This window comes from Nelumbo lutea, chromosome 2 (genome assembly GCF_056320005.1).
Source record: "Nelumbo lutea isolate HS-2025 chromosome 2, American lotus-T2T, whole genome shotgun sequence".
Lineage (NCBI taxonomy): Eukaryota > Viridiplantae > Streptophyta > Magnoliopsida > Proteales > Nelumbonaceae > Nelumbo > Nelumbo lutea.
In genome coordinates, this window is record NC_142685.1 from 1,598,646 (window position 1) to 1,609,779 (window position 11,134).

At 40.8% G+C, this 11,134-nt stretch overlaps 1 protein-coding gene across 1 annotated transcript; it reads left to right on the top strand.

The window, feature by feature from the left end:
* The first annotated feature begins 7,459 nt into the window (after positions 1-7,459).
* LOC148868023 (uncharacterized) lies at positions 7,460-9,776 on the top strand. The gene has a single exon (XM_088967691.1). It carries the CDS (start codon positions 7,628-7,630, stop codon positions 9,455-9,457), a length of 1,830 nt encoding a protein of 609 aa, XP_088823817.1. The 5' UTR covers positions 7,460-7,627; the 3' UTR covers positions 9,458-9,776.
* The last annotated feature ends 1,358 nt before the right edge of the window (positions 9,777-11,134 follow it).

Below are 11,134 nucleotides of genomic sequence, written 5' to 3' on the forward strand. Positions count from 1 at the left end.
ATTTCACAATGACGATTTCAACGGCCTCTTAGTCATTTCCATAATGCCCAGCCAAACCTCACGTTATTCGTTTGTGCGCGTCAGATCAGATTGGCGCTCAACAGAGTGCGCTCCACAGGCGCCCCACTCGCGCATCTCCCATACTTCTTATCGTGAAGAGATGTTTTCGGTACACGGCTGGGATGGGTTGTGGAGCGCCATGCGAATTTTGTGCGCGTTTCGTCCGAATTAGATCTGTTGAATAAATATTTGACGAATAAACGGTTTGAAAAATAAATACTTTTAAAATATTTATAAGTATATATATTTTAAGTAATTATTTGAATAAACACTTATTAGTGTTTTGGGTCCTTTTTCAGATCACTTACAGTTATTTTAAGTATTTAAAAAGGGCATGGGCAAAGGAGGAGCAAAGGAATGGTTGTTTATTTAAAATGTGATTATATAAAAATCGATCTAATTATGAAATTTTTGGAGATTTAAAAAATTGCTTATTATCTTGGGTTTCAAGTTAAATCCTTTAATTTTATTGTAAAACAAGATACCAAATTGAATTTTCAATTAAAAATCCTGTGCTACCTCATTAATGTTTTTTGGGATAAATAACTCAATTAATTAATGTGTGTTAAAGAATGGATACAAGAGAGAGCTTTTTTTAAATACTACGTTGGGGATGAACATGTCAAATGTACAAACATTTTTTTACAATTTAAAAAAAAAAAAAAACTAGAACTATAGATGGTTATTAATTGTCGACCAATACAAGGTTGAGTAAATAGGCATGGGGATGGACTGAAAATGCTATAATTGTGAGATTCAACACATAACCAAGTTATTGCTTCCCCATTTGTATCCGATCACCGGTCTAAAATAGTTAAAAAACTAATGCAGTCGCTTTAATTATATAGTTATAGATTTCTTTTAACACCTGCAAGAGCACATATTTAAGCCTAATGCCCTTAACTAATCGTCAAATCACAAGTCTAAGCATAGGATATATAAACAATAAAAGGATTAATGAAACTTAAAAAAAAAAGGTTTCATTTTTTGTTTGTCATTCGGTCATTCCCCCGAATCAAAAAAACCATAAACCATGGTGTATTCAGTCTATCTCTCTCTCTTTCCTTCCATCCCTTCCTCCCCATCACAAAATATATAGATTATAAAATCACATTTCTTTTTGTTTGTCATCTCCATATAACCTTCCCCACCTCTCCCTCCCTCCCTCAGTCCCCCTCTCTTATCATCTCTCTCCTCCTGCCCATCCCCCTTATAAACTGCATTACAAAACCATCTCCCAATCCAACACAAAGAAAAACTCCCCTTCCTCATCTCTCTTATCATTAATTGTGAAAAATTTAGAAAAAGTAGAATAAATCCCTTATATTTAAATAAAATAAGGGAAATGTAAGAAATCAAAATCAAATAATCAACAATTGAACTTTTTTTATAAGATATTTGAACTATTGAAGTATAGGTAACCAATTTAATGTATAGTAGCTAAAATTTCAGCTGAGTTGGTTTAGCACCAACCCTTCAGATGAATTGTTGTAAAAATAATAGTATAAGAATGCAAAATGGAACTATATTGAGAATATATTTGGCTTTACAAAACATGGTTTATAGATATGTATTTGGGGACCACCTTGGCAAGCTAGAAGCCATTAAGCTTTAGCCCTCCCAAACAGGCACTACCAGTTTGGTGGGACTGCTGGAAGTCATAGACTTGCAGAATGTAGCAGTGCCCATGACAACTCACGATTGGTGTTAAACCATTCACCTTGAATAAGGGTATTCAGTCAAACTACACCTAATGCGCAGAAACCCTTATACAATAAAAGAGAGAGAGAGTTACAGAACAAATAGCTAGCAATTTGTAGGCTAATCAACAGCCATAAACAAATAAATTCTGTATTAACATCTTGATTAGATAAACTATTGTAGGTTAAATAATAGCCAAAAGTAGATAAGTTATTCCTTAATACATTGATTATGGAAACTATTCAGAGGTGTAGAAAAAAAAATATTTGCAATTCTTCACCCAAATGATGGACTTCGGTTAAATTAGGGGCCAACTGACTAATGGAGATGCCATACCACCTAAGCAGCTCAGAAATGAGAGGATGGAGGGGAAACCTAAGGCTGAACTCTAAAAAGTGTTGGTAAACACAGATTTTCCCCTCTTTTGGTGTTCATGGCTGATCATCGGTGTCAGGAACCCTAAGTCTGTAAGACCGAGGGATAAAGTACTTCTTGCCTAAGTTCTTCACCTACTCGAAGTCAAGAATACGATACTTCTCCGACAATGGAAGGCACTCTATGTTCACCCCCCGAGCCACATACTCGGCCACCAGCCTCCAGCTGAGCTCGGGGACCTTCTCGCCCTTAACCACGTCAGGTGACCCCGAAGACCCCTCAGCCTCCCTAGGCCTCGTAGATCCGGCACTCTCATTGGGAGAGTCATCGCCCCTTTGGCTGCTTTCAGCACCTACAAGGGCAGTCCTCTCCCTTAATACCTCGACCTCAGGCCTCGAAGCTGGGACCTCAGACTCACAAGGGTTGTCTTCACCGCTATTGGCAGCAGATGGGGTTTGGAAGAAGCTTGCTCCCGAGACGTCTGAGAGTTCATAGCACTCTAAGCCAGAGTCTGAGTAAGAAATAGATGCAGATGGGTCCTTTACCTAAGGAGACGAAGTCTGGAGAGCTCTAAGGAAACATGAAGGGAAACCGAGGTCTTTGAAGACAAATGATGAAAGCGAACGCAACTAAGGCCCCTATTTGAGGAAAACGGATGACCCAAATCACCTCCAACCCAACAACTACGAAACGACCGCCTCCACGACCCAATTAGGAAACCAACTTGTGTCGCTCACCTCGGGAAGACGAAACGACGTCGGGCGAGGTGATTGGTCTGCTCGCCATGCCGACTGGTTCGCCCAACAACACTGAATCGGAGGACGTGCAACCCGACCAACCTAGTGCTTGTCTCGCCTAAGGACACAGTGCTATGACCCGTCCCATGCACGACTCTGACCCAGAGCCCATCTCGGGCACGATTCTGACCTGCCAAGGAGAGAACCCGTGGTATGCACAGTTTGCACCCACCATCGAGATCTGTCCTCCACACAGGTTATGGCTCATCAACAACAAGGCTCGTTTTGCATGCGACTAAGTCACAACCTCCCATCACCAAGTGCTACCCTCGGTGACCCCAGCTGAGGCTAGTGCCTCACACAAACTCGCCTAGGCACCAGTCAAACGCAGGATAGGGGCAAGTGCATCTTACTTACTCCCGTATCTGGCACGGATTCAAACTCATGGACGTCGAGGCCTTCGAACAGCAGAAGCCTCCACGGCCTCCCTCGAAAGCCGGTAACGAAGACCAAGTCCACACCACTGCAAGCGATGCTGAGTGCACCCCCACCAGCCGAGGCCGAGGCCTTCGTTAGATAGGCCCATAAGCACCTCCCAAAGGACAACACACTCTCTTCGACTGAAATTGAGGTCCTTAGCTTAGACCTCCTCCATGACCTCGAGAGGGGGGGGGGATGATGTAGGCACACATGGCCCGAACCAATATCATGTGCACACATGGCAGGTGACCACACTCCTCAGGGCCAGACCACATCCTAATCGTCTGAGCTCACCTACCTCCAGGCGGCTTCAAGTATAAATAGGGGGCAACCCTCTCAAGGTAATCATCTTAAATCTAGACTCAAGACTGCTAAGAACTCTCCAATTTTCGTTGTGGCATTGTTTGAGTACTTTTGCCACAAGCCTCGCCCACCTGGTGTTGCACCCATACTAACTTGACCGTTAGAGTCCTCGCCTCGAGTTAGCACCTAGGGCCTCTAACATTCTCTCTCTCTCTCTCTCTCTCTCTCTCTCTCTCTCTTTCTCCACAAGTTTGACCTACCAGTCCTCAGCCATAGCAGACCTTGGACTCCTCAACTAACCCTCAGCTTCAAAGTGAAATTATAATACTACCCTTAACCCATTCTAAACAGCAACAAGTGCCTTGCCTTAAACCTGTCCAACACCAAGGACGAGGAAAACTTGGAGATATGAGCCCAGTCGTATTTCAAACAAAATATCCAAACTCAAAAGTGGGATGTCACAAGGTAACAATCTTATCTTAAAATTCCTATAATCTAGAAAGAGCAGTTGTAATACATTGTAGTATTGTACACCTGATCATTTGGTAGCTAGTTCCATTGATGAATGATGCTTACAATACTTCCAAATCATAGGCATTGATATACAAGCAAATTAAAATCAAACGTGCAAGTGCAACACTCTATCTCCACCTCTTCAACACAAAACAGGTTACCGATCAGATAAAATCATAAACATAAATAGGATCAAGGATGGCGATTCTTTAAGTTTAGAGGGTGTTTGGTTCCATTTATGTTTATTCAGCAAACGTTTATTGATTGTGCCACATAGGTGTCATCTCAACATTTCTCTCTCTTGCTCTTCTGCATACATAAAAAATGTAAAAAGTGAACTTTGGTTTATGTGCATGCTAGCCGTTTGTAGAAGTTATTTTTTAAAGCTTCTACAAACGGCTAGGCGTTTATTCACTGTTACGCTGAAGTGGTGTCAAGTGGCACCTAATAGCGCCTAGTTGTCGTAAACAGTTGCGGTTATTGCATTTCTCAGTTTTACCAGCAAATAAAGTACAAACGTTTATTCAATAAACATAAACGGAACCAAACACATACTTAGTCTGACCCCCGCTCTATTCGGCTAGTCCCTTTCTCCCTTCTTGTGAAATCTTAATGCCCATCAATCTGACTTAATTCTTGCTCGATGTTGATCAGCTGATGGGTCCATCTTTAGCTGTATTTACATCCAAATTATCTATGCAGTATGCACCAGTAGGGGTAGAGTAAGTCAAGGGGAAAATGATTCCATTTTCAGGTTGTGTTTTACTGTTTTTTAAAGCATTGATCTAGACCAACTAGTTAACCAATCAACCAAAAGCAAATGAGGTAGCCACCCTATCATGTAGCTGCAATTAAGGGTGTTAATGGATTTGGATGGACCCAAGGTTCAAAATATCGATATGCCTGATGGGCGTATCGAGCAAATTGATACCCTTTTTTTTACTTTTTTTTTGGAACAGGTTTAGGGGGGCGGTTTAGGTCTTCTCCACCCCTTGAATCGATCAGACCCCTGATACACCCACTATAGGGGCGTATCGGAGGGGTCCCGGAACAATACATATTGGCCGATACGGGCTGATACGTGTCGATACTTTGAACCTTGGACGGGCCAATAAGGCATATTGAATTGGACTCGTCTAGACTTAATGGTTCAAAGTGCTTTTTGGATTGGATTGGACATGGTCCATCCATTAAAAAAAAAAACTATATTAGATTGGGTTGGATTGAGCCAATATCTGGTCCATTGATAGAAGATAAGAATATAGGTGTCAATGAACCAAATTTGGGTTAGAACTAATCTAAATTAAAACAAATTTGAACAGACTGAATGGTTCAAATATTAAATTGGACCTGTCTAAAATGGTGTAAAATATTCACTGGATTGAATTGGACAAGATCCATTTATAATGGACTCACATTGGACTGGATCGAATTGGACCAAAAATCCAGTCCAATAGACACCAAAGAAGCAACATTTGAGTAAATAGAGAGATGATTTTAAAACAGGGATTTTGTTAAATCAATCAATCATTTATTGGAGTCCCAATCTGCACTTCACAATGGACATCTCACACCGACTTCACAGCATGTTCTGACCACACATTGGGAACACCTCCCGTCATTTAATTTATTATTGATGAGTAGATGTTTTCCTTATAGGGTGGGATGTGGGATGTGGCTGTGAGGTCGAGCAGATCCCAATTCCATTTATTGATGCATATCTACGAGTACGAGGGTAATACTATGGGAGTGAACTAGACACTTGGTAATTGCCCTTTCATTAACTACTTTTGTGTAGAGTAAGGCTCGTAAAAAGAAAAAGATTCAAAGATGGCATTGAAAGAGTACGTAGTTAGAACTTAGAAGCTAGAATGAAATAAAAGGAATTTCTCCAAGGCAAGGAAGAATAAAGCGATCGATGACTTAAGTCGACAACTTGGACCTTTTCTTTTTAATCATCAGTCGACAAGTTGGACTACTTGAATCGAATGGCTTCCATATGGCCGGCCTGGCAGAGATCAGAGAGAGAGATGTAGTATTGAAAAAGCTTTGCCTTAAATCCTTTAATTTTATCTTCTTTCTCTTCAAGTAAGAAAGGACAAGATAAAATGATTGAGTATCTTTGTAAATAATATAATTGCCATGGTCATAGATGCATGCACATATATATATATATATATATGCCTTACTTAAACATGAGTCGATACTAAAAAGATCAGAAAAAGTATAAGCTTTTCTTTTTTTTTCTATATGTAGGTGAGAAGTGAGAAGGGATTGATGTTGATGAGATTTCCGTAGACAATAGCCATGAAAGGAAAGGGAGGAGTTGAGAGAGTTGGGGATGAACACAGATCATTGTTCGACCAGTATGAACGGCTGTGTATCGAGATCCAGCTCAACCAGGCAATTCTGGGTAGGAGTTTATCGGAGCCAAGTGTGGGTCGATCCCTGGGTCTGGGGCCTCCGTCTGAAGCTCCACCTTTGGTTTCCCAAGTGCGACAAGGGCGACGTTCCAGCTTGCCCAAGGTCCTGAAGAAGCTGTTGAAGTCAATTTTTGGTAGAAAGATGGGAGGAAGAAAGGATGAATCGCCACATCCAAACAACAACAATAATAATAATCCTCTTTTTTGCAAGGCATTCAGCAGATCCCTCCGAGTTTAGTTAATCGGCAGATGTTCTGAGCTTTGAGCTAGCCTTTGAGGTTGAGGTTGATGACTGATGAGGTGGTGTGTGCTTTAAGCTTAACCATGTTTTTTCATTCTAAATTTTTTACAACTATCTTTTGTATTTTGCAGGTAAATTATGTCCTTTTGTTTTCTTTGCCAGCTGTCTTAATAAACATTTCAGTGATGGTGTGTGTTAAATTTGATTGATTTATGATATTCAATCCGAATGGTGATCTCCCCTATCCCTAGCCCAGCGTGGAATACATGGATGATGGAATTAATGGTGGCCTGGGTCGGGTCTTCACTCCTCATCCGTTCTCACCACATGCCTTGCCTCGTTACTGATTCGGTGGGGAACTGGAGATGGATTACCTCTCCCTCTCTCTCTCTCTCTCTCTCTCGCTTTCTGATCTAGTGGAGTGGCGGGCGGGTAAATATAGGTAATGCAGGTCACCTAGACAAATTCAAGTGCAGAGAGAGAGAGAGAGTAGACTGTTGTATGGGGAATGGGGGGCCTTGACATGATCAGGCATGGCCCCGTTCTAATATTCGAGTAGGCCCGTCGGGTCACGGGTTTTGTCGAGACTTAGATCCGAGCAGGTTTTAATTGGGTCTTGAATCGTGACGTCTATGCTCCAGAAGGCGAAAACGCCTATACCTTAAGCTTAACCTCACCTTTGCATACGAGGAGGAGAAACAATCCAACAACATTACTCCGACTCTATCCATCTATCCTTCATTGGATGGACGATGGAATGTAAGAACTAAAGAGCTCCTTTTCTTCTTTCATTGATGCCTTCTTCAGTTGTCTCTTCATCTCCTCCATTTTCCTCTCTTCCCCAATCCCCCCTTCGATCCTGGCAGCTTCAGCGTCCTCCCGAGACCAACTTTTTTAGCACTCTCAACTCCTCCAAAACTCAACAAGGTAAGGCGATTCTCCTCGCAAAACTTACTTCCTCTGATATAAAATCTGCAAAAATTACTTCATTAGGGTTTTCCAATCTTGCTAAGAAGTTACCCATAATAGCACTTTCGGGCTTTGGTAAGGAAAATGGTAGACTACCCACCAAGGAAAAAACACAAGGAAACCAAATTTTATTTGACGCAAGTGAAGGATTGCCTGCGACACTGGAGGTAAGAAATGTTGATTTGGTAAAGGAAAGTGGAAGAACACCTACCAAGAAAGAGGATGAACTTATTGATTTTTCAAAGAAAAATAATGGAGTACCCATCAAGAAAAGAGCACTTCGAGATTCTGTTAGAAGAAACGCCAATTTACAAGTACTCGACTTCGTTGAAAGAATTAGAATATTGCCTGTGGATGGGCGGATTGAAATTCTCGATTTTTTCGAGAAAGATGGTCAAGTACCAACGCTTTTCGAATTCAACAATCTGCTTATGGCTATGGTCAAAGCAGGTGAGCCTGAATTTGCCGTCAAGCTGTTCTGTAGATTGCCTTCTTATGGCTTAGCACCCGATTCTCGAACATTTTCGATTATGATTCGGTGCTACTGCAACAAAAATAACCCGGATGAAGCAAAACAGATGTTGAATCACATGATTGAAAATGGATTTCATCCGGATGTTATGACCTTCACTTTGCTGATCAATTCATACTCCAGAAGGGGAAGGCTACAGAGAGCCTTTGAGGTTTTTGAGGGCATGGGCCGAATTGGTTGTGAACCTACAGTACGAACGTATAATTGCCTGATCAATGGCCTCTGTTATGTGGGTAGGGTAGAGGAAGCCTTTGATTTGTTTAAGAAGATCAAGAAATCTTCTAAGAAACCAGATATTTATACCTACACCACGGTTATGGATGGTTTCTGTAAGGTTGGTCGCTCAGATGAGGCGATGGAGTTGCTCAAAGAAGCATTGGAGATAGGATTAAGCCCAACGGTGGTAACTTTCAACACTCTATTTAATGGGTATTGTAAGGAGGGGAGACCTTTGGAGGGAATCCCTCTCTTGAAGAAAATGAAGGAGAATGATTGCCAGCCCGACTATATCAGTTACAGCACCTTGTTACATGGACTGTTGAAATGGAAGGAAATTCCAGCCGCTTTACAGATATACAAGGAGATGTTAGATATTGGTTTTAATGTTAATGAGAGGATGATGAACAGCCTACTTAGAGGAATTTGCAGGAAGTCATGGACTGATGAAGAGCTGTTGATAGATGCCCTGGAGGTGTTTGAGAGAATTAAAAAATTCAGTTATACTCCTCACTCATACACATATGGCACGATGATACACGCTCTTTCCATTAGAGGGGAGATAGAAAAAGCTTTAGCCAATCTACATGAGATGTTAAGCCTAGGATATCATCCAAGGATGATTACCTTCAACACTGTTACCCAAGCACTTTGTCGTGCAGGGAGGATTGATGAAGCATTGCTTCTGTTGGTCCATATGTTTAGAGGAAGTACAACCCCTAGCAGAATTTCTTGCAACTTATTAATTGATAAGCTCAATAAACAAGGAAGGTTGTTGGATGCTTGCAAGATATATGGGGCTGCATTGAAGCGAGGTGTCACTCCCCATCAGAAGCCAAAACAATGTTTAATATCTGATAGACAGGTTCCTGGAGAAGTTCTCGCTAAAGTAGGGCCAGAATGCTAGCATAGACTCTGAGAGACATGGTATGGGATCTTTGATACCTGAAGCAATCGTACATGTCACTGAGCAAGGCTTGAGATAGTTGTACACTGTTGCATTTTTAATTATATTGGAAGAGACTTGAAAACTTGGACAATTTTGACTGTAAAATCTGATACTGATAAGTTAGAATTTCTTCTCAGAAGAAGAATGGAAAGAATACTAGTTTTTTTTAGAGATAGAAACAAACTCTTTGCTGAGAAATCAGGGTTTCTAGTGTATTATGAACATTCATATGATTTGGAAGTGACAAATTAATGCTATGGTATGTTTATGTGGCAAATTAATTTCGAAGTGGCTTCATTGCTTGCTACCAAGTCAATTGAGAAGTTGAGAAATTTGTTTGGATAGCTGAGGGGATAAGAGGGTCTTTATCATTCTCCTTCTTCATGATGTTTGCTGTATTAATCGAGTAATAATATGAAAAGAATAAATTAATCGGCATGATGTTAAGCTATGTCAAGCATTACAGTATTACTAAACTAAGGTTTAGAACTACTTCTCCTCATTTCTTGCGAAATGCCATGGGATAACTTAACATTTTCAATTAAAAAAAAAATCTATTTTTGATTAAAACCTGGAAGTTGGAAAGAGATGGGTTGGTTGGCTGGGACCCAGTCCCTTAGTTTGGTTGGACAAAGCCGTTGACTTAGGCAAATCTACCATGAATCAGTTGACTGATGCTATCTCTACAGACATAAAAGATGCCTTTTTCAGACATTTTCTTATTCGTAAATTTCTTTGACTTTTTTTTCTGAATTGTTTTAACTAATATTGTAATAAAATAGCACTCAACCCCCCCGCCCCCCCAAAGTATAGAAAGAAGCTTGCACGTGGGGCTTATTCTCTATATTTCTTCTTACAACCTTTGGCTTCAAGGAGCTTTAAGCTTACAGAAAAAGCTACTAAACAAAAGAAATAATGATAAATTGATAAATTATGCATACAGGCAGGGGAAGAAATTGATTGCTTATCAGTCTCCAAGAATGGTTATTTATTTCCCCATTTCTGTTTGAGATCCAAAATCAAGTCCCAGAAATGTAGTCGAGGATTCTCCCCCATGTTGTGTTATACTCGGTATTTTATCTTATTCCTCTGTTACTTCGGTTAGAAATAATCATGGTCCCCCATGTTTCATTCCATGTTCTTGTTCCATTCTTTGAGCTAACTCATAAGATCTGCTGAGTGCAAGTGTTTAACATCGTAGTCCATCAGATCTTTGAGCTCTGTTCAGATTTTAAAGGACAAAAAGCTAAGGAAAATGCTGCCCGCAGAGGCAGAACCATAGATGGTGATGGGGAGACGTGTCACTGACTCACTGGAATGCTACATCTACATACAATACCAATAGGCCTAAATGAACACATTTATACGTGAATACAAGAATAGAAGCACTCGATGGAGATTGAAGTAGAATTAGTCAAGTTAAAAGCATTCATGCTTATCGAATTGGGTCCCGGTTTTACCGGTTATTTGGGCGCTTTGCCTGTTCAACTCATGAAAACCGGCCAAACCCGTCATTTAACCAGGGCCCAGAAAGGCCACCACTTTCTGGTCTTCACAGTCCAACCATCTGGTCTGAGCCCAGTCTTAGGACACTGGGTATAACCAAGGTATAGATGTTAATGCGCAAGAGTGGGA

Coding starts and splice junctions, on each gene's coding strand:
- LOC148868023 (XM_088967691.1), top strand. CDS start 7,628: ATGCCTTCTTCAGTTGTCTCTTCATCTCCTCCATTTTCCTCTCTTCCC.